The sequence below is a fragment of the Rhinoderma darwinii genome, chromosome 3 (assembly GCF_050947455.1).
Source record: "Rhinoderma darwinii isolate aRhiDar2 chromosome 3, aRhiDar2.hap1, whole genome shotgun sequence".
In the NCBI taxonomy this organism is placed as follows: Eukaryota; Metazoa; Chordata; class Amphibia; order Anura; family Rhinodermatidae; genus Rhinoderma; species Rhinoderma darwinii.
In genome coordinates, this window is record NC_134689.1 from 371,120,508 (window position 1) to 371,144,464 (window position 23,957).

General features: G+C 42.5%; 1 protein-coding gene across 1 annotated transcript; it reads right to left on the reverse strand.

The window, feature by feature from the left end:
- Positions 1-540: 540 nt before the first annotated feature.
- On the reverse strand, positions 541-19,315 carry STC1 (stanniocalcin 1). Its single transcript, XM_075855377.1, has 4 exons — positions 19,186-19,315; positions 14,606-14,748; positions 1,601-1,812; positions 541-824 (listed from the first exon to the last, which is right to left on the reverse strand). Exons 1-4 carry the CDS (start codon positions 19,313-19,315, stop codon positions 554-556), a joined length of 756 nt encoding a protein of 251 aa, XP_075711492.1. The 3' UTR covers positions 541-553.
- Positions 19,316-23,957: the final 4,642 nt, after the last annotated feature.

Here is a 23,957-nt window from a genome sequence, read left to right on the forward strand (position 1 = left end):
AGGCAACTGGACTCCTGTATTCCCTGCTGCATCTTGTCTTCCTTGGCGTGTGATTATATTTCACTGCCACCGTGGTATCATGGCGTATAGACCAAGGAAAACCAGCAGAGCTGGAAATGCGGGAGACAAGCAATGGGGGACCATGGAGAATTGTTCAAAAGTTTATTAGGTTTTTATTTGAGGCCCAACCAAAGCTTATTCAATTTCATAGGTAACCCCTTCAATATCTTGAGGATGACTCAATGATCTAGATCATCTGTCAGATCACCAATTGTGGGTGACATTTAAGCGAAATACATTTTCATTGACATTAAAAGACCTGCACGACGTTCCCATCAACATGGACTGATTAGGACTGCTACCTATCCTAATGAAACAAATAAAGAGGTTAGAATTCTCTATACTAGGCGAGGCCATCATCCAATACATTTACCTAGAAAGTTGGGGAAAGCTATTTATGCTACTCAACAAAAGAACTGAAGAGTGCCCTACTGGGGTTACATCTAACACTTTTCTGGTCATGGTCATTCTTTTCCTCTAAGCTTTGCTATAGCTAATCATCTACTGAGAAGTCTTGGGTAGAAGAGAGAGTTCCAAGGTCTTCATTTCTGAAACTACGGAGATACACTCGAAGTTTCTGTGGGTCAACGTTTCTCTTGCGGTTAAAGTCCACTTTGGGTTGGGTTTGGGAACACTTGTCACCTTGAAGGGCTTTAAACAGACTGGCAAGGTTAGGTCCGATCTGATCCATCAGGTTGTTCCTGACTGCTGTGACTGTCCCTTCATCACATTCCAGAAGACTACTCAAGAGTTTGTTATAATATCTGAAAGAGAAAAGGAAACCATGTATAAGACGAACAACACTGTACAATGGATACCAGACATAGCCCTGTATGGCAGCACCGAGGAGCGGAGCAGCCTTGACAGATAATGAAGACATAAGGTAGGATATTTATTCTGAGACATACAATAGGTTTATTTTACATCACCTGTGAGATCTGTAAAAAGACAAATATATAAAAAAAAAATTATTGGAAGATGGGAATAATCAGCTTCAGCAGTAAATATATGAGGATTACCTGAAGAGCCATTTCCTCTTTAATCTACAGTTGTAAAAAGTCTTGGAAATGTCTCTTGATGTAAGAACACATTTACTGAGTAGAGATGAGAGAATTTATTCGACACTAATCAAATTCAGTCCGAATTTCACAAAAGTTTCATATTCGGCATAACGAATTAAGGAAAAATGGCAGGTATCATTTTATAGATTAGAAAAAGAAATACATGACCTCGGGTGGACTTCCTCATAACGAGCCTTCCCAAAATACACTGCAGTTATTTACTCATAGCCATTTATGGTGCTGTCACTTTGACATTACTAATGCTGGCTTTGCGTTAAAGAGCTTGAAAGGGGTTGAAGACAGTCCTAGAAGACATCAGAAAGTCAGGCACGAGTTTTCAGGGCAATCGGGGCACTTACAATTCGCTTATTAATTTATACAAACCAAATCGAATCGGACAGCCGATTCTACCAAATCGGACCAGGAACGAATTTTGGAAAATTCGCTAACCTCTATTAATGCGTCAAAGGAAATCCTACCTGTTGGAAAAATGCTGTGGCAGATGCACAACATCCGTGATTGCCTCTAGGTTGTGACGGGCAATACTGCAGAGCTCATGCTTAGAGTAACAGTCCTCTTGTACTTCGGCAATCATCCGTTGCAGATTGGAACATCTTCTGATAGCCAGGAACACCTTTGATGTTACACCATTAACTATGCACTTGAGGCTTTCCTTCACGAACACTTTTCCCTGATAGGAAAACGAGAGTTCAACATTTTGCACAGGACTTAGGGGATTGAAGTAATTCTGTGGATCATCTGAAGATTTGCAATGTAAGTACACTAGAGATAAAACGGGTAAAGCTGGCCATATACATTAGGTCAAAGTTGGTTGATCCTGATGATTTCTGTGGAATCTGCCGACGATCATATTTGTATGGGGGCCTGGGAGTCTGGCCCTTACTCTAACTAATATATTTAAAATGGATCGGTCGGCTCTCCTGACATGTCTGTTTTAGTAAATACTTGTATTCCATGTAAAATTAAAATTTTAGATAATTTTTCCTTATAAATCTGCATTGTACCAATCCTCTGTTATTTCTCCTGAAAATGTATGAATATATTGACAACTGAATGTCACCATTCCCCTAATCAAAGTGAAGTGTCCCTACATAGTCCCACTCTGTCTGCACTGATTGGACAATGTCAGACAGTGTAAGGACACACAACCCAAATGGTAACACACAGTTGTCAATTTATTCGTAAATTTTTAGGAGAAATAACACAGGAACGGCACAACCTAGCGGTTCTAAGAAAAAGAGTTTCAGAATTGTGATTTCATGGGGAATACAATTATTTACTGAAACATACATGTAAGGAGAGGTGACAGATCCTCTTTAAAGACAGGATATCCATGGTTTATCTGTTGATTTATGGTACGGAAGTGGATAATGCTTCTCGGTTCCCTTTATTTATCTTATATCAGTTATATATCTTATATTTATCTTATCTTAGTCAGCAGACCTCATTTTGAGCTTGCTCTTTCTGAGCTTGGTGGTTTAAGTGGCTTGTGAACTAAGTGGAGTTCTAAAACCGGATTGTGTTGCTGTACTTCTGTATTGTGTTGCTGTATTTCTGTGTTTGTGAATCTGTTTTGATTGCTAGCAAATAGAAGATAGCAAAAACTCACACAATTTAAAAAAAAAAAAAAATTTGTAAATTTTTTATTTTTTTTTTTCCCTTGCAGATTCGTTCCAGCTGAACAGCTGACGAGGGGGAAGGGGTTAACTGGACACAGGTGGTATAAATTAGTCAGCAGACCTCATTTTGAGCTTGCTCTTTCTGAGCTTGGTGGTTTAAGTGGCTTGTGAACTAAGTGGAGTTCTAAAACCGGATTGTGTTGCTGTACTTCTGTATTGTGTTGCTGTATTTCTGTGTTTGTGAATCTGTTTTGATTGCTAGCAAATAGAAGATAGCAAAAACTCACACAATTTAAAAAAAAAAAAAATTTGTAAATTTTTTATTTTTTTTTTTCCCTTGCAGATTCGTTCCAGCTGAACAGCTGACGAGGGGGAAGGGGTTAACTGGACACAGGTGGTATAAATTAGTCAGCAGACCTCATTTTGAGCTTGCTCTTTCTGAGCTTGGTGGTTTAAGTGGCTTGTGAACTAAGTGGAGTTCTAAAACCGGATTGTGTTGCTGTACTTCTGTATTGTGTTGCTGTATTTCTGTGTTTGTGAATCTGTTTTGATTGCTAGCAAATAGAAGATAGCAAAAACTCACACAATTTAAAAAAAAAAAAAATTTGTAAATTTTTTATTTTTTTTTTTCCCTTGCAGATTCGTTCCAGCTGAACAGCTGACGAGGGGGAAGGGGTTAACTGGACACAGGTGGTATAAATTAGTCAGCAGACCTCATTTTGAGCTTGCTCTTTCTGAGCTTGGTGGTTTAAGTGGCTTGTGAACTAAGTGGAGTTCTAAAACCGGATTGTGTTGCTGTACTTCTGTATTGTGTTGCTGTATTTCTGTGTTTGTGAATCTGTTTTGATTGCTAGCAAATAGAAGATAGCAAAAACTCACACAATTTAAAAAAAATAAAAATTTGTAAATTTTTTTTTTTTTTTCCCTTGCAGATTCGTTCCAGCTGAACAGCTGACGAGGGGGAAGGGGTTAACTGGACACAGGTGGTATAAATTAGTCAGCAGACCTCATTTTGAGCTTGCTCTTTCTGAGCTTGGTGGTTTAAGTGGCTTGTGAACTAAGTGGAGTTCTAAAACCGGATTGTGTTGCTGTACTTCTGTATTGTGTTGCTGTATTTCTGTGTTTGTGAATCTGTTTTGATTGCTAGCAAATAGAAGATAGCAAAAACTCACACAATTTAAAAAAAAAAAAAATTTGTAAATTTTTTATTTTTTTTTTTCCCTTGCAGATTCGTTCCAGCTGAACAGCTGACGAGGGGGAAGGGGTTAACTGGACACAGGTGGTATAAATTAGTCAGCAGACCTCATTTTGAGCTTGCTCTTTCTGAGCTTGGTGGTTTAAGTGGCTTGTGAACTAAGTGGAGTTCTAAAACCGGATTGTGTTGCTGTACTTCTGTATTGTGTTGCTGTATTTCTGTGTTTGTGAATCTGTTTTGATTGCTAGCAAATAGAAGATAGCAAAAACTCACACAATTTAAAAAAAAAAAAAATTTGTAAATTTTTTATTTTTTTTTTTCCCTTGCAGATTCGTTCCAGCTGAACAGCTGACGAGGGGGAAGGGGTTAACTGGACACAGGTGGTATAAATTAGTCAGCAGACCTCATTTTGAGCTTGCTCTTTCTGAGCTTGGTGGTTTAAGTGGCTTGTGAACTAAGTGGAGTTCTAAAACCGGAGTTGAAAAGAGGAGTTGAAGCCCCAGTAAGTACTCTTCTTTTTCTTTGACAATTGTTCGCTGTTTTGGTGTAACTTGGATAATGGATAGCAAGATTGGAGGTTTTCTTCAGTGCACAGTTTGTCATATGTATACACGACTGGAGCCGGAGTTCCAGGGTGAATATCTCTGTGGCAGATGTGAGCATGTTGTTCACCTGGAAGCTCGTATTAGAGATCTGGAGGAGCAGAATGCAACACTGAGGAGGATAGACAATTTTGAGCGGAGCTTGCTGCTCACAGAGCATGCAGTTAGTGGGTTAGAACTGGAGGGTGAAGACATGGGTGAGCAGGATCAGGTAAGTAGCTGGGTTAATGTAGTTAGGGGCAGTAGAAAGGGGTCAAAGACAAGGAAGGCCGATCCGGTTTCTGGCATTCCAAGCAAAATTGCCAGGTTGGGTGATGATGCGAGGGTGTCAGTCTCAGAAAAGGCAGCCCTAGTGGATACTGATCTCCCTAACAGCCGGGAGAACAGCCCAGCTAGTAGTCGGCGGGATGGTAATGCAGGCAAGCCAAGACAATTGATAGTTGTAGGGGATTCTATAATCAGGAAGACGGATAGAATAATTTGTCGCCAAGACCGCCTCAACCAAATGGTTTGCTGTCTCCCTGGTGCCAGGGTTCGGCATGTGGTGGAACGGGTGGACAAATTGCTGGGAGGGGCTGGTGATGATCCAGCTGTCGTGGTCCATGTCGGTACCAACGACAGAATAAATGGTAGGTGGAGGAGCCTTAAGAATAATTTTAAAGAACTAGGCTACAAGCTGAAGGGAAGGACCTCCAAGGTTGTATTCTCAGGAATACTGCCTGTGCCATGCGCATCACAGGAAAGACAGCGGGAGCTTAGGGAGTTAAATGCATGGCTGAAGTCTTGGTGTAGAGGAGAAGGATTTGGGTTCCTAGAGCACTGGGCTGACTTTTCATTGGGGTACAAACTGTATTCTGCAGATGATTTGCACCTAAATGGAAGGGGGTCCTCTGTGCTGGGGGAGAGAATTCTAGCTGGGGTGGCGGAGTATTTAAACTAGGGCTGAGGAGGGAGGTCAATGTAGAAAAAAAAGGGGTAGCCAGGTTAGAGAGGGGTCAGACTATATTGGTGGGGGGAGAAACAGAATGTGGGGAGAGGACTAGACAACAAGATAAGGAGATCCTTTCGTTACAAAACATCAGTGTAAATAAAAAGGACCGATTAATGTCAAATCACATTTCTGATAATAAAAGTGAAAAACTGACAGGCAAGTTAAAGTGTATGTTCACAAATGCCAGAAGTCTAGCAAGCAAAATGGGGGAGCTGGAGGCCTTGATACTGGAAGAAAATATAGATATAGTTGGTGTTGCTGAAACATGGCTGGACTCTTCACATGACTGGGCTGTAAATCTACAGGGTTTTACACTTTTTCGTAAAGACAGGACAAATAGGAAAGGTGGTGGTGTATGTCTGTATGTGAGAAGTGATATGAAGGCGAGTGTGAAAGAGACAATAGTGGGTCAAGACTGTGAGGAGGTTGAAACCTTGTGGGTGGAACTAGAAAGGGAGGTAAACACTGAAAAAATTACTTTTGGTGTAATCTATAGACCCCCCAATATAACTGAGGAGATGGAAGGTCAGATATATAAACAGATGGAGCGGGCTGCACAGGCGGGTACTGTAGTGATAATGGGAGATTTTAATTTCCGGGATATTAATTGGTGTCATGGTTCGGCTTCAACTGCAAAGGGGAGACATTTCCTCAACCTATTGCAGGAAAATTTTATGGGCCAGTTTGTGGAAGACCCGACTAGAGGTGAAGCTCTGTTGGATCTGGTCATTTCTAATAATGCAGATCTTGTTGGGAATGTCAATGTTCGTGAAAACCTCGGTAACAGTGATCATAATATAGTTACATTTTACCTATACTGTAAAAAACAAACGCAGGCTGGGAGGGCAAAAACATTTAATTTTAAGAAAGTCAATTTCCCCAGGATGAGGGCGGCAATTCAGGATATAGACTGGGAAGAACTAATGTCAAATAATGGAACAAATGATAAATGGGAGATTTTCAAATCTACTTTGAGTTATTATAGTGCAAAATTTATTCCTACAGGTAATAAGTATAAACGACTCAAATTAAACCCCACATGGCTTACACCTTCTGTGAAAGGGGCAATACATGACAAAAAAAGGGCATTTAAAAAATACAAATCTGAGGGTACAGCTGTAGCCTTTGTAAAATATAAAGAGCTTAATAAAATCTGTAAAAATGTAATAAAATTAGCAAAAATACAAAATGAAAGGCAGGTGGCCAAGGATAGTAAAACAAATCCTAAAAAATTCTTCAAGCATATAAATGCAAAAAAGCCAAGGTCTGAACATGTAGGACCCCTAGATAATGGTAATGGGGAGTTGATCACAGGGGATCAAGAGAAGGCAGAGTTACTAAATGGGTTCTTTAGCTCTGTATATACAACAGAAGAAAGAGCAGCTGATGTAGCCGGTGCCAGTTCTGTTAATATATCAGTTGATATACTGAATTGGATGAATGTAGAGATGGTCCAAACTAAATTAAATAAAATAAATGTGCACAAGGCTCCGGGACCAGATGGGTTACACCCTAGAATTCTTAAAGAGCTTAGTTCAGTTATTTCTGTCCCCCTTTTCATAATATTCAGAGAATCTCTAGTGACTGGTATAGTGCCAAGGGACTGGCGCAGGGCAAATGTGGTGCCTATTTTCAAAAAGGGCTCTAGGTCTTCCCCGGGTAATTATAGACCAGTAAGCTTAACATCCATCGTGGGGAAAATGTTTGAGGGGCTATTGAGGGACTATATACAGGATTATGTGACAATAAATAGCATTATAAGTGACAGCCAGCACGGTTTTACTAAGGACAGAAGTTGTCAAACTAACCTAATCTGTTTTTATGAAGAGGTGAGCAGAAGTCTAGACAGAGGGGCCGCTGTGGATTTAGTGTTTTTGGACTTTGCAAAGGCATTTGACACTGTCCCCCATAGACGCCTAATGGGTAAATTAAGGACTATAGGTTTAGAAAATATAGTTTGTAATTGGATTGAGAATTGGCTCAAGGACCGTATCCAGAGAGTTGTGGTCAATGATTCCTACTCTGAATGGTCACCGGTTATAAGTGGTGTACCCCAGGGTTCAGTGCTGGGACCACTATTATTCAACTTATTTATTAATGATATAGAGGAAGGGATTAATAGCACTATTTCTATTTTTGCAGATGACACCAAGCTATGTAATATAGTTCAGACTATGGAAGATGTTCATGAATTACAGGCAGATTTAAACAAACTAAGTGTTTGGGCGTCCACTTGGCAAATGAAGTTTAATGTAGATAAATGTAAAGTTATGCATCTTGGTACCAACAACCTGCATGCATCATATGTCCTAGGGGGCGCTACACTGGCGGATTCACTTGTTGAGAAGGATCTGGGTGTACTTGTAAATCATAAACTCAATAACAGCATGCAGTGTCAATCAGCTGCTTCAAAGGCCAGCAGGATATTGTCGTGTATTAAAAGAGGCATGGACTCGCGGGACAGGGATGTAATAATGCCACTTTACAAAGCATTAGTGAGGCCTCATCTAGAATATGCAGTTCAGTTCTGGGCACCAGTTCATAGAAAGGATGCCCTGGAGTTGGAAAAAATACAAAGAAGAGCAACGAAGCTAATAAGGGGCATGGAGAATTTAAGTTATGAGGAAAGATTGAAAGAATTAAACCTATTTAGCCTTGAAAAAAGACGACTAAGGGGGGACATGATTAACTTATATAAATATATTAATGGCACATACAAAAAATATGGTGAAATCCTGTTCCTTGTAAAACCCCCTCAAAAAACAAGGGGGCACTCCCTCCGTCTGGAGAAAAAAAGGTTCAAGCTGCAGAGGCGACAAGGCTTCTTTACAGTGAGAACTGTGAATTTATGGAATAGCCTACCGCAGGAGCTGGTCACAGCAGGGACAGTAGATGGCTTTAAAAAAGGGTTAGATAATTTCCTAGAACAAAAAAATATTTGCTCCTATGTGTAGAAATTTTTCCGTTCCCTTTTCCCTTCCCTTGGTTGAACTTGATGGACATGTGTCTTTTTTCAGCCGTACTAACTATGTAACTATGTAACTATGTAACTATATCCAGTACCTTAAGGCCCTTTTACATAGGCCAATTATCGGTCAAACGTGCGTTCATGTGAACGCTTGTTCAATCATTCTCGATCACTGATTTCATAGTGTGTAAACAGGGAGACTTGTTTGTTTAATTTTTTGTGGGATACAAATTAACCAAAAAACAGCGAGTCTGGCGTTTTCATTTTTTATTTTCTACAGAGTTCACCATGCGGGTTAAATAATGATATATTGTAATAGTTCAGACCTTTTTTTTTTATTTTTTACATTACATTAAAGGAAAAATGGGAAAAGGTTTTATTTTGGAACTTTTAATAATTCTTTTTTTTTACACTGCTAATAACTTTATTAAACTCTTTTTTTACACATTCTATTAGTCCCCCTATGGGACTTGAATCATTGATAGTTAGTACAATACACTGCAATACTAATGTATTGCAGTATATTGTCATTTTTCCAGGCTTTTGTTAAGCCCTGCAAGAGGCAGGGCTTAACAGGAGATGAGTGTGATCGCTGTTCCTGGCCGTTAGTCCCGGGTGTCAGCTGTAATACACAGCTGACACCCGCTGCGTACGGAGCGAGCTCAGTGGGTGTGCCCACTCCAAACATCTCCAAACATCACGTGCAATTCCGTCGTGGTGCGGGAACAGGTTGAATAAATTTGGTTGAAATTATCAGTGTGTCTATTAAAGGAACACTACTGCCCAAAATAATCCACTGTGTTATGACTATGCAGGACCAGAGGGAGAGGTGCATGACAAAGTGATTCTCTCTTTAAAGGCTATGTACACCAATGACACCGGTTATTTTTTTTGTTTGTTTTTTAAAATAAAATTGTGCAAATATCACAATGATGCACAATTTTATTTAAAAAACAAAAACAAAAATGATGTCAATGGTGTACATAGCCTTTAATGTTCTTTAAATTCCTGTGCCATGCTCCACTGACCCAGGCCATGCACCAGGAATAACACAATTCCTTTAAAACCCAACCAGAACTACTATGTCCTAGACATGGCTGTTGTTACAGATGGCGGTACAGAAATAAGGGTTTGTTAATGACATAAAAATCATTGAGAAGCGGTAATAGGTTTTTGGCCAGGACAATGTAGGGAGCACAGCTGATGCATTCTGGCCAATGACAACAGTTAATCCAGAACTAATGCACATTCTTATTGCTATAACATTGGTAACCAGAAAATATCACCTTTGAGCACTGTGCCTCTTATAAGATCATCATCAACTGTTTATCCAAAGAAGATGTTAAAATTTGCAAATTTAATATTTATTAATCTAAGACCCAGATGACATGGAATATTTTGGCACTGATTTTGATGCAGAAATCACATCTGAATCAGTGCTGGAAAACACCCTGAATCTCCCGCCATTGATTTCAGGCGGTTTTTACCACTCGCAGAAAAAAAAGCATCTTGCCTTATCTGGGAGCGGTTTCCACTTCTAAACCTTCATTAAAATCAATGGGAGGCCGAAAAAAAAAATGCGCTACTCGTTTGAATCCTGAAGGAATTTTGAGGCAGATTTTTTTCTGCCTTACAAAAACCTATAGCCCACAGATGAGGCCAATTAACACAAGATTATTTGAAAAATTACAAAATATCCTTTATTGTTAACATATATAAGACAAAACAGGTTAAAAAATGAAACAAGCAGTGCAATATAAAGGTGTCCTACAAAGCAGGAAACATATGGGCATAACACAAGAAATAAGAGTAAATATAAGCCACAGGGGAATAATGATACAATACACGCTGCTTTATAATGGGCAAGAATCCCCATGCATATAGTTAGAGCTGGTTATAAGATAAGCATGAGGTAATCATTCAGAGTAACAACATAGATTTATGTAATATGAGAAAAAGCGCTAATAGAAATATATATTCAACCAGACTTGTGTTGGTGGCACAGTAAACAATGTTACTTAGCCACAGGGTCGGAGTCAGCACCGGGCAAACTAGGGCAAGTGCCGGGGGCCCACTCCACTTGGGGGGGCCCACTCGGCCGCCGGGAGCTGACGATGCCGTCGTTAAGGCATCACTGTCCATATATGGACAGTGATGTAAGGAGAGGATTCCCAGGAAGAGCGCTAGAAGCGGCTCTGCTCCGTTTCTCCATCTCTGGGAAAGCCCCTGACATCGCTGTTCATATATGGACAGTGAATATGGACAGCGATGCCAGGACCAGAGCAGTGTCCCAGCCTGGCCGCGCTGGTCCCGCCTCGATTCAGTTGGGTTGAATGCTGGAGCCTCGCTCCAGCATTCACTGAGCCATGAGCAGATCGGCACAGGCAGGCGCGATGTAGTGACGTCACTACCTATCGCCTGTCTGCGACGAGTCACTCACAGGACAGTACAGAGGAGGAGAAGGATCCTCCACACGTCGGTAGGTAAGTAATTATGTTTTTTTTTTTCTATTAGGTACATATGGGGGCATTATACTGGGTATGGGAGGGGGTCTTATTGTAGCTGCTGAGGGGGCATTATACTGTATGGGACAGCTGTGGGGGCATTATACTGTATGTGGCAGCTATGGAGGGCATTAGACTGTATGGGGGAATTATACTGTATGGGACAGCTATGGGGGGCATTATACTGTATGGTGCAGCTATGGGAGGCATTATACTGTATGGTGCAGCTATGGGGGCATTATACTGTATGGTGCAGCTATGGGGGGCATTATACTGTATGGAGCAGCTAAGTAATTATGGATTTTTTTCTATTAGGTACATATTGGGGCATTATACCGGTATGGGAGGGGGTCCTATTGTAGCTGCTGAGGGGGCATTATACTGTATGGGACAGCTGTGGGGGGCATTATACTATATGTGGCAGCTATGGAGGGCATTAGACTGTATAGGGGCATTAAACTGTATGGGACAGCTATGGGGGGAATTATACTGTATGGGACAACTATGGGGGCCATTATACTGTATGGTGCAGCTATGGGGGGGGGCATTATACTGTATGGTACAGCTATGGCGGGCATTATACTGTGTGGGGCAGCTACGGGGAGCATTATACTGTGGTGGTCAGCTATGGGGGGCATTATACTGCATGGGGCAGCTATGAGGAGCATTCTACTGTGGTGGTCAGTTATGGGGGCATTATACTGTGTAGGGGGGCAGCTATGGGGGCATTATACTGTGGTGGTCAGCTATGGGGGGCATTATACTGTGTAGGGGGGCAGCTATGGGGTCATTATACTGTGTGGGGGCAGCTATGGGGGCATTATACTGTGTGGTGGATTTATGCTGTGAGAGCAGCTATGGGGGGCATTATACTGTGGTGGTCAGCTACTGGGGCATTATACTGTGTGGGGGCAGCTATGGGGAGCATTATACTGTGGGGGGCATCTATGGGAGGCATTATACTGTGTGGGGGGCAGCTATGGGGGGTCACTATACTGTGGGGGCATTCATGGGGTCTGTTGGGCAAGGCAGCTGGGCATAGGCGTGCGCAGGGGTCTGGTGGTGTTGGGTAGGGGGGCCTAAGCTGAATTCTTGCACCAGGGCCCATGGGCCTTTAGCTACGCAACTCCCAGGCAGAGTGCTAGTAGTGCTCTGCCCGGGACTATGGATCTGGGGTTGCCCCTGACAACACTGTCCATATATAGACAGTGACGTCAGGAGCTGTGTGCCACTACCTGGGAGGAGGGTGCTGTGTGGCACTATCTACAGACGGTACTAAATTTATTGGGGCACAAACTGGGGGCCTAACTTTTATATAGGGGCAAAAACAGAGCCTAACATCTATATGGGGGCACAAAGTGACGATTTTTGGCATTTTACTGCCGCCGTGAGTTTCCACGCAAAGGGGCCCACTAAGTCTGTGTCGCCCAAGGGCCCAGATAAACCTGGAGCCGGCCCTGCCTACCCATATTATTGCTCCTGCACTGTAGAGGTCTGGTTGAATATATATTTCTATTAGCCCTTTTTCTCATATTACATAAATCTATGTTGTTACTCTGAATGATTACCTCACGCTTATCTTATAACCAGCTCTAACTATATGCATGGGGATTCTTGCCCATTATAAAGCAGCGTGTATTGTATCATTATTCCCCTGTGGCTTATATTTACTCTTATTTATTGTGTTATGTCGTTAAGTTTCCTGCTTTGTAGGACACCTTTATATTGCACTGCATGTTTCATTTTTTAACCTGTTTTGTCTCATATATGTTAACAATAAAGGATATTTTGTAATTTTTCAAATAATCTTGTGTTAATTGACCTCATCTGTAGGCTATATCTTGCATATAATAGGTCAACACACCAAGTTCTGACTTGGTTATATGTTTAATCTTTTCTGACGGATAGTCAAAAGATTTCTCTCCTGGAGGTACATATAGGTGATATCTGACAAAAACCTACATGTGAACTAAGGACCTATTCACACGACAGTGAATCTCGGTAAACCGGGCCATCAAATAATGGAACATGCCCTATTTTGGGCCTTTCTCCCAGCCACACGGCTCCCATAGAAGTCTATGGGGCAGTGTAAAGCACCGCTGTCACTCGGATGTGATCCGAGTGACGGCCGTGCATTCTGACACTTACTCGCTCTCTTCTCCTCCTCACAGTGCGAAGTGCATGTGAGGAGGAGGAGGAGGGTATTTTGTTACTCCCTGTAGGAGCTAAATCTGTAATTCCTGACCACAGCTTCGGCCGACAGTGACGTCAGGGATTTCTCCTGAAGCGATCCCCTACTCCTGAAGCGGAATCCCCGCCACTGTTCATATATGGACAGTGACGTCAGGGACTTCTGAAGCGGAATCCCTGGCGCTGTGGCTGGTGATTCCACTCCAGGAGAAGTCCCTGACTTCACTGTCCATGGATAGACATTGAAGTCAGGGACTTCTCCTGGAGCAGTCCCCTACAGGACGGTAGGGGAGTGCCATCTATGGGGGGGGGGGACATCTATGGGGGGTGGCTATGTACAAGGGTGTGTGTAGCACTACCAACAGGGGGGCTGTGTGGCATTACCTACAGGGGGCTGTGTAGCATTACCTACAGGGGGGCTGTGTGGCATTACCTACAGGGGGCTATGTGGCACTACCTACAAGTGGGCTGTGTGGCACTACCTACAAGGGGGTCTGTGTGGCACTACCTACAAGGGGGGCTGTGTGGTACTACCTGCAAGGGGGTCTGTGTGGCACTACCTACAAGGGGGTATGTGTGGCACTACCTACAAGGGGGCTGTGTGGTACTACCTACAAGGGAGCTGTGGCAGTATCCATAGAAGGCAGAGTGTGGCATTATCTACAGAGGGCAGTGTGTGGCATTATCTACAAAGGGCAGTGTGTGGCACTTGCTACAGAGGGCAGAGTGTGGCATTAACTACAGAGGGAAGTGGGCGGCAGAAAATTTACAAATGAAATTCATCCGTTTTTAAAACAGACAGGGAAAAAAACGGATGCAAAACGGGTCAAAATTGGCCGTTAAAAACGGAAACACGGCCTGAAACGGAACAGATGCAAAACGGATGCAAAACGGTAGAGAAAAACGGACGAAAACGACCATTTTTATCGGCCGACACTCGGACCCTGTCGTGTGAATAGAGCCTTACCCTCACTTATGACAGCTTTTGTTTTGAAATAGAGAATAATCTATTATAAAACAGACAAATAAACTATAATTAAATAATACAAATCAAATAAATAATTGCGATAAATGCAAAATGTGGGCTCTATTTTTCATCGACATTATGCGTTTATGTCAGGAAAGCTCCCAGCACATGCGCGGAGAATATCCATAGGGCCCCATTAACCTAACGTACCCCAAAAGGATGTCCTTTCTGCAAATGTTGGGCTGGTATATGTCAGCATATCTTTATTTTTAAGAGTATGAATTAGCATGGTTGACTACTGGGAGCCTATGGGCAACGTATAGGCAAAGTCTGAGGCTTCTATTGGAGGTATATGTTCGGAAATACTCCAACGGAAGCTTCAAGGTGGTCTTGTCATGTGTGTATATATGCATAAGGATTTCTCTACCTGGGTGTCAAATTTAGCAGCATTGAACAAGAAGGACTTGCAGATGTCATAGAGGCCGTCAGTGTCGCAGGTTGTGTTCTCCAGGCAGGCGAAGGCTCCACAACCGACCGTCAAAGCTCCATTTAGGCAACGAATAACTTCCACTACATGGGGGAACATCATAATTTATATTGTTAGTTAAGAAAAATCTTCTGGAAAAAAAAATTGTGTCTATAAAAAAAGTATTCACCCCCTTGGACTACTGAATGCATCCAAAGTGCATCAGTTAAAAATCGCCTATTTGCAGTGTTTCAGGCGATTGTAGAATACACTTGTATCTTAAAGGCTATGTACATTATTTTTTTAAATAAATCAATGTTTAAAGTGATTTAAAATAAGTTTTAAATACATTTTTATTTTTTTTTTTCTTTTTAAGATACAGCTTCTATGTATCCTATATACATAGAAGCTGTGTCATTCCATCAAAGCCGATTCCGTCAGGTCAGCTGAACGGACGGCTCGGCTGAAGGCTGGTCCTGCGTGTCTCTAACACACAGGATCCAGCTAATAACAAACTTAGATGTGATCATTATTAGCTGGATCCTGTGTGTCAGAGGCACTCAGGACCAGCATTCAGCCGAGCCGTCAAACCTGGATGGAAAATCTGGAACAAATCTGCAAAGTGTGTAGGGGTCCATAGTGTGCAAAAATTCTGCTCCTTTTACAATGACCTTGTATGTAAACATTGTGATTGCGGCTCAGTCTGTGCATATCTTCCTCTCTCCCCAAACAATGTATAGAGTGTAGCTCCGTACAGCGGCCATGTAAGACTTCGTTCACATCTGCGTCGGTGTGTTCTATTGTTCTGCTCTGTCAGAGGTGCAGAACAAGGGAATGACGGAAGCAACGGTTCCATTGCACAACGGACACCGCTGGCGGCCGACAGATCCCATTGACTTTAATAGGTTCTGTCAGCTTTCTGTCAGGGTGTCCGTGTTTTTACCGGAGACAATAGCGCAGCTTTAAACTCCGGTAATCTCGGCTGGATTTGCGACAGAGGCTTCTAACAGAGCCTCCAACGCAACGGTGAACGAGGCCTAACCTTGTCACGTGGTCTCTTCATTCAATAAATCTGGCACTGGCAGGGTGACATGGCCACTGTACAGAGAGGGTGGGGCCTTGTATGGGCTAAGCCGTGGCTGGCTATTATATAGGGAGCCACATTTCTAATAAAACCTTATTAGAAAGTTTTTTTATTTTTAGAACCAAGGAAATATTATAGTAATATTATTCTGGCTTCCCCCTCTCCATTTTTCCCTTGCTTTTTGTCTTCCTTTATTCCTTCACCCAGTCTTTGATGCTAATATGATTGGGCACTGTGTTGAGGGCCGGCCTTAGGGTGCGACATGTGCGAGTGCACAGGGCTCTGCAGCCTCCCAGCATGTAGGGGGCGCCACTGTGCAGGCCGTTTGAACTCTATATTCTCTGCTCCTCGTTACACACACTGAGGAGGCAGAGCAGAGAAGGAAGCTCCGCCCACTGTCCGTCCTGCAAGAAACCCGTTCAGCAAGGAGAGCTGGTAAGTTCCTTTCTGTGTACATATGTCTGTGTGTATTTGTTCCAGTATGTGTGTCTATATATGTATATATGTCTCTGTGTATGTGTATATTTTTCTATGCGTGTGTGTCTGTTTGTATGTATGTGTGTGGTTATCACTGTGTGATATTTGTGGCGTTACATAAGCTAAAGGTAACACTATAACATTATATGTACTCACAGAGCTATCCCTGTGTGTTATCTGTGGTTTTACATAGGACTGCAGCTAACATCTACATTATCTGTACTGTGTGTGTGTGTGTGTGTGTGTGTGTGTGTGTGTGTGTGTGTGTGTGTGTGTGTGTGTATCTATATATATATATATACAGTGAAGGAAATAAGTATTTGATCCCTTGCTGATTTTGTAAGTTTGCCCACTGTCAAAGACATGAACAGTCTAGAATTTTTAGGCTAGGTTAATTTTACCAGTGAGAGATAGATTATATTAAAGAAAAAAAGAAAATCACATTGTCAAAATTAAATATATTTATTTGCATTGTGCACAGAGAAATAAGTATTTGATCCCTTTGGCAAACAAGCCTTAATACTTGGTGGCAAAACCCTTGTTGGCAAGCACAGCAGTCAGACGTTTTTTGTAGTTGATGATGAGGTTTGCACACATGTTAGATGGAATTTTGGCCCACTCCTCTTTGCAGATCATCTGTAAATCATTAAGATTTCGAGGCTGTCACGTGGCAACTCGGCTCAAAAAGAAGCACATTAAGGTCATGGAGTGGCCTAGCCAGTCTCCAGACCTTAATCCCATCGAAAACTTATGGAGTGGGCCAAAATTCCATCTAACATGTGTGCAAACCTCATCATCAACTACTAAAAATGTCTGACTGCTGTGCATGCCAACAAGGGTTTTGCCACCAAGTATTAAGTCTTGTTTTCCAAAGGGATCAAATACTTATTTCTCTGTGCACAATGCAAATAAATATATATAATTTTCACAACATTTTTTTTTATTTTTTTTATATAATCTCTCTCTCACTGGTAAAATTAACCTAGCCTAAAAATTCTAGACTGTTCGTGTCTTTGACAGTGGGCAAACTTACAAAATCAGCAAGGGATCAAATACTTATTTCCTCCACTGTACATGCCTCATGTGTCTATGTATACATGCCTCCTGTGTGTGTGTGTGTGTGTGTGTGTGTGTGTGTGTGTGTGTGTATATACATTCCTCCTGTATGTGTATATATACATGCCTCATGTGTGTGTGTGTGTGTGTGTGTGTGTACATGCCTCATGTGTGTATGTATACATGCCTCCTGTGTGTATGTATACATGCCTCCTGTGCGTGTGTGTATACATGCCTCGTGTGTGTGTGTGTGTGTGTGTAGACATACCTCCTGTGTGTGTGCGCACACATGCCTTCTGTGTGTGTATACATGCCTCGTGTGTGTGTGTGTGTGTGTGTGTGTGTGTGTGTGTGTGTGTGTATGTATACATGCCTCCTGTGTGTGTATACATGCCTGGTGTGTGTGTGTGTGTGTGTGTGTTTGTGTATGTGTATACATGCCTCCTGTGTGTGTGTGTGTGTGTGTGTGTACATGCCTCGTGTTTGTGTGTGTGTGTGGGTGTGTGTATGTGTATACATGCCCCCCTGTGTGTGTATATATGTATACATGCCTCCTGTGTGTGTATACATGCCTCCTGTGTGTGTTTGTGTATACATGCCTCCTGTGTGTGTGTGTTTATACATGCCTCGTGTGTGTGTGTGTGTGTGTGTGTGTGTGTGTGTGTATACATGCCTCATGTGTGAGCGCTCAATGGCCGCGGGCAAAATAAGGTTCAAAAAATGCAGCGAAACTCGGCGTGCAGGGAGAGGAAAATCTGCCTCAAACTGAATTTTGAGGCAGAATTTCAGCCTGCAAAAAACTCTGTGTGAACCCGGCCTTAAGTAGGTTTTTTGTTAAAGAAAACCTGATGAGTCGACAGATCTTATTAATTTCATTGGGGCTCAAGTCTATGTAAAAGTTAGTCAGCCTTCAACAGATTCATCATGACAAATGGAAGACGTAAAAAGTTCTAAAGATCCTATAAACCTACTAACTGTATTTGACTTTATAGCGTCACTTTATAGGGGATACACGTCAGGTATTGTCAGAATATAGTATATTTCACCTGCAATACTGTGTAGTGATCACATGTCTGTTGTCTGTCTGTTGACTTGTCTGAGTACTGTGCACTGACAAATTCAACTCTACTACATTTTTAAGTACAATACAAATGCACAGGGTAACATGAGAAGGTAGTTTGTGCCCTCATATCTGATGTGGTACTACAAGTCTAGGCATGCCTTCTAGTCTCCAGCAGTGAGTTCATGCAGGGATTTGTAGTCCCACAACAAAATCTAAAGTCATATATTCGAACTCGAGGGCAAAATCAAAATCATATAATGTAATACATTGTTCCATTGTGTTACTAAAGTAATTATGATTACTATCTCTAGTTAAATCTACACACTTATATAGATGCACTTGTGAATATATTTGCATACAACATATGAGTGAGCACATTACTGCTATTCTCTAATTTCTATATGTATTTAACAGATATAGCAAGTAGAACATACTTGACATTATATCATATATATATATATATATATATATATATATATATATATATATATATATATATATATATCAGTATATTAATACAACTCATTATATTAGGATGTGCAACCTATGATTTCACATAGGACTCCAGGTAAAGCACCTCATTAACTTAACGCTAGTTATCAGAATGGACAATTAACGCAACCTAAAAAAGCAAAAAAGTTAAATTACAAAGCCATATCAGTTTCACATATATATATATATATATATATATATATATATATATATACATACATATGAAGCTGAGATGACTTTGTAATTTAACTTTTGTATATATATAACACGCACACATATATATATATATATATATATATATATATATATATATATATATATATATATATATATATATATATATATTGTGTGTGTGTGTGTGCCCCTTACCTGAGCTCTGTGATGCTCCTCTGCTCTTCCTGCCCGGCACAGAGTCTCCGAGCTCTTCATCATCATAGGCTGAGCATACACTGACCAGCAGCAGAGGTAGGAGGAGGAGGAGGTTGTTCTTGGGATTCATTCTTCACTCTGTCAGATCAGACCCTTTCTGCAGGCTGGTGGGTCATATCTGCCACATTTTATACACTACACTTATCTGCACAATTCATCAGCATCCAATCCACAATCTCCCTCCAGCCACCAATCACAGTACCAACCCATTCATTAGAAAAAAAATTAAAATATCTGAAACCCCCGCCCAAGTTTTCCTGGAAATCACGACCCCCTGATTGAGCAGGACACCTTCCTGGCATACAGAATTTTTCTCTGGAAGGGGTCTGCATCAGATTTTACTGCTAGTCGGTGCACTGCAGATCAGCTAGTGATGTCACTTGGTGTCACAGGGACACATTAGTGGGTATTTTGGTAATTAAAGGGGTTACCCCACCACATCAACATATCACCTATCCACAGGTCAGCTTATACGTGTTTGATCGCTGGGGGGGTCCCATCGATCAGAAGAACGGGGGTTCCAAGACCCCTGAACGAACTGAGCGTCAGTCTCACATTTGCGCTACTGCTCCTTTCATTTTCTATGGGACTGCCGGAGATAGTCGAGTACAGCAGTGGGACCCCAGTAATCAGACACTTATCACCTGTAGATAGGTGATAATCTCATGTGGTGGAAGAAACCCTTTTAAGTGTTGCCACTGTATGGTACAATTTTGGGTTATTTAGAAAATATATATGTTGGAATACTACCTAAATGTATCTTCTGACATTTCTTTATAATATGTGAGAAAATAACCATTTTAGGGGGTCCTAGGTGCCGAGCCGACAAATGGGTCATGGAGGTCTGTAGAGTTCCTGAAACTTTTCGGACCTGCTCTGAAATTTCCATAGATTAATATCTAACACAATGATTGTAATAATGTTACTTTTTGGCCTTGTTCACACGGTGCAGATTTGCTGCAGATTTTGCCCTTATTTTTCAAGCCGAATCCAGGAACAAAACCTTAAAAGGCCAGGTTACCAAATAGCGTAAACGCTGCAGAATTACCGCAACGGAATTGTGTGTGGAAATTCTGCAGCTTTTACAGTAGCAGCAAAGTGGATGAAATTTAGAAAATGTCATGCCCACGCTGCGGAAAAGAACCACAGCATAAACGTTAATAAATTGACATTGTTGATTTGCTGTTGCGGGTTTTCCCTATTGAATTCAATGGGGGATGCAAAACCCGCAACAGAAAGTCAAGTGTTGTGACTTTTATGGGGTAATCGCATAGATTACGCCGCAAATATCGCATCTCCGTAAAATTTAAAAAAATCATACTTACCCAGAGCGCTCCCCTTCTTCCTGCAGTCCCTCCTGGGATAACGTTTCATCCAATGTGACCGCTGCAGCCAATCTAAGGCTGCAGCGTCACATGGCCTGCAACGTCATCATAGGAGGTCAGACTACGCACAGAGAAGACCGAGGGGGTAAGTATGAACGGCTTTTTTTTTTCACAGCGCTGCTTTGCGCAGCTGAAATTCCGTCCGAAAAACCATACCACAATGTGGTGCGATTCTTCGGACGGAATGTACTGCCGGTTCCAGGTCGGATATGTTGCGTGATTTTTACGCAGCGTATCTGACCCGTGGGAACCCGGCCTAACAAAAGAAATATATAGTTCTGCTCTCCTGGATCCAATTCTGGGCTTGGCTTAAAAAATGCATGCAAAATCTGCACTGTGACAACAAGACCTAAAGGACTACTATTTAAAGAGAACCTGTCACCTCCTCATACATGTGCAGCTGAGTGCAGCATGTAATGGTGAGGGCTGAACAAACCCTGGGGCACTTTACATTTTTTTTCTACCTCCCTCCGTTATTTAGATATCGGTGCCATTATATTTGGCGCCCGATATTTGAATAACCCCCTGAACTGTCAATGGGGTGTGTACTGGCAAGGGGGCATCTTACTATGGCTGTGACACTGTCTAATCAGATCTGGACATTGTTACAGCAAGAGCGAGGAGACAGAGTGTGCGCATTAGTTAGGATCAATGAGCTCGGACTCCCACAGCTTTCCCACAGTAGAGGCTGCAGTACTTTCTAAACCACAGAAAGGGGACATTGATGTCAGTGACTACTCCTTGAGCGGAATCCCCATTGCCGACTCTGGCCGGGGATTGACGTCAATGTCCTCTTTCTGTGGTTTAGAAAGTACTGCAGCCCCTACTGTGGGAAAGCGATGGGAGTCCGAGCTCATGGATCCTAACTAATGTTATAACATGTCCTGAACAAACTTGGTGAAGTTCTCATTTAAATCACAATTTTGTACTAAAACAATAGTATTGTAATCATACCTCCCAACTTTCAAGTATCACAAAGAGAGGCAACCGATGCGGCGCCACCCAATCCCCACCCATACACACCCGATTCAGCCCACATAGTATCATGCTCCCATAGTGCCTCCCACACAGAATAATACCAAATAGCTTCCCCCACACAGTATTATGTCCTCTAGCTGCCACCATACAGTATACTGCCCCATAGATGCACCCATACAGTATAAAGCCAACACAGATTCTCCCATACAGTATAATGCCCACACAGATTCTCCCATGCAGTTTAATGCCCATACAGATCCCACCATGCAGTATAATGCCAAAACAAATTCCCCCATACAGTATAATGCCCACTTAGCTGCCCCTAGTGCAAGTGCCCTAGTAGACAGTGACACCGTGCCATATAGATCGTGTCCATGTACATAGCACCACAGTGCCCCCTGTAGATAGTGCCCCTATATACAGTGGCGGATTATAATATGGGCGTTTCAGGCGTTCGCCCGGGGCCCGAGGCTGCCAGGGGGCCCATCGCAGCCCGAACCGCACACTATCTTAAAAAACTATGCAGCGCTGCTAGCTGCCGCGCTGCCCGCTTCCAACTGAATCTGCGTCTGCAGGACGCAGATTCAGTTGGGTTGAATGCTGGAGCCTCGCTCCAGCATTCACTCTGCCGTGAGCGGCTCGGTGCAGGCAGGCGCGATGTAGTGACGTCATCGCGCCTGCCTGCACGGAGTCACTCACAGCACAGTGCAGAGGAGGAGAAGCATTGCATCCCCCACCGTCGTGGGAACCGGGATAGGTAAGCAATTATGTTTTTTTTATTTATTAGGTACGTACATATGGGGCATTATGCTGTGTCAGCTATGGGGCATTATACTGTGTCAGCTATGGGGGCATTATGCTGTGTCAGCTATGGGGCATTATACTGTGTCAGCTATGGGGCATTATGCTGTGTCAGCAATGGGGCATTATACTGTGTCAGCTATGGGGCATTATACTGTGTCAGCTATGGGGCATTATACTGTCAGCTATGGGGCATTATACTGTGTCAGCTATGGGGCATTTTACTGTGTCAGCTATGGGGCATTATACTGTGTCAGCTATGGGGCATTATACTGTGTCAGCTATGGGGGCATTATACTGTGTCACCTCTATGGGGCATTATACTGTGTCAGCTATGGGGGCATTATACTGTGTCAGCTATGGGGGCATTATACTGTGTCAGCTATGGGGCATTATACTGTGTCAGCTATGGGGGCATTATACTGTGTCACATCTATGGGGCATTATACTGTGTCAGCTATGAGGGCATTATACTGTGTCACCTCTATGGGGCATTATACTGTGTCAGCTATGAGGGCATTATACTGTGTCACCTCTATGGGGCATTATACTGTGTCACCTCTATGGGGCATTATACTGTGTCAGCTATGGGGCATTATACTGTGTCAGCTATGGGGCATTATACTGTGTCAGCTATGGGGGCATTATACTGTGTCAGCTATGGGGCATTATACTGTGTCAGCTATGGGGCATTATACTGTGTCAGCTATGGGGCATTATACTGTGTCACCTCTATGGGGCATTATACTGTGTAGCAGCTATGGGGCATTATGCTGTGTCAGCTATGGGGCATTATGCTGTGTCAGCTATGGGGCATTATACTGTGTCAGCTATGGGGCATTATACTGTGTCAGCTATGGGGCATTATACTGTGTCAGCTATGGGGCATTATACTGTGTAGCAGCTATGGGGCATTATACTGTGTCAGCTATGGGGCATTATACTGTGTCAGCTATGGGGCATTATGCTGTGTCAGCTATGGGGCATTATACTGTGTCAGCTATGAGGCATTATACTGTGTCACCTCTATGGGGCATTATACTGTGTAGCAGCTATGGGGCATTATACTGTGTCAGCTATGGGGCATTATACTGTGTCAGCTATGGGGCATTATACTGTGTCAGCTATGGGGGCATTATACTGTGTCGCAGCTATGGGGCATTACACTGTGTCAGCTATGGGGCATTATACTGTGTCAGCTATGGGGCATTATACTGTGTCAGCTATGGGGGCATTATAGTGTGTCAGCTATGGGGCATTATACTGTGTCAGCTATGGGGCATTATACTGTGTCAGCTATGGGGCATTATACTGTGTCGCAGCTATGGGGGCATTATACTGTGTCGCAGCTATGGGGGCATTATACTGTGTCGCAGCTATGGGGACAATATACTGTGTCACAGCTATGGGGGCATTATACTGTGTCGCAGCTATGGAGGCAATATACTGTGTCGCAGCTATGGAGGCATTATACTGTGTAGCAGCTATGGAGGCATTATACTGTGTCACAGTTATGGAGGCATTATACTGTGTCGCAGCTATGGAGGC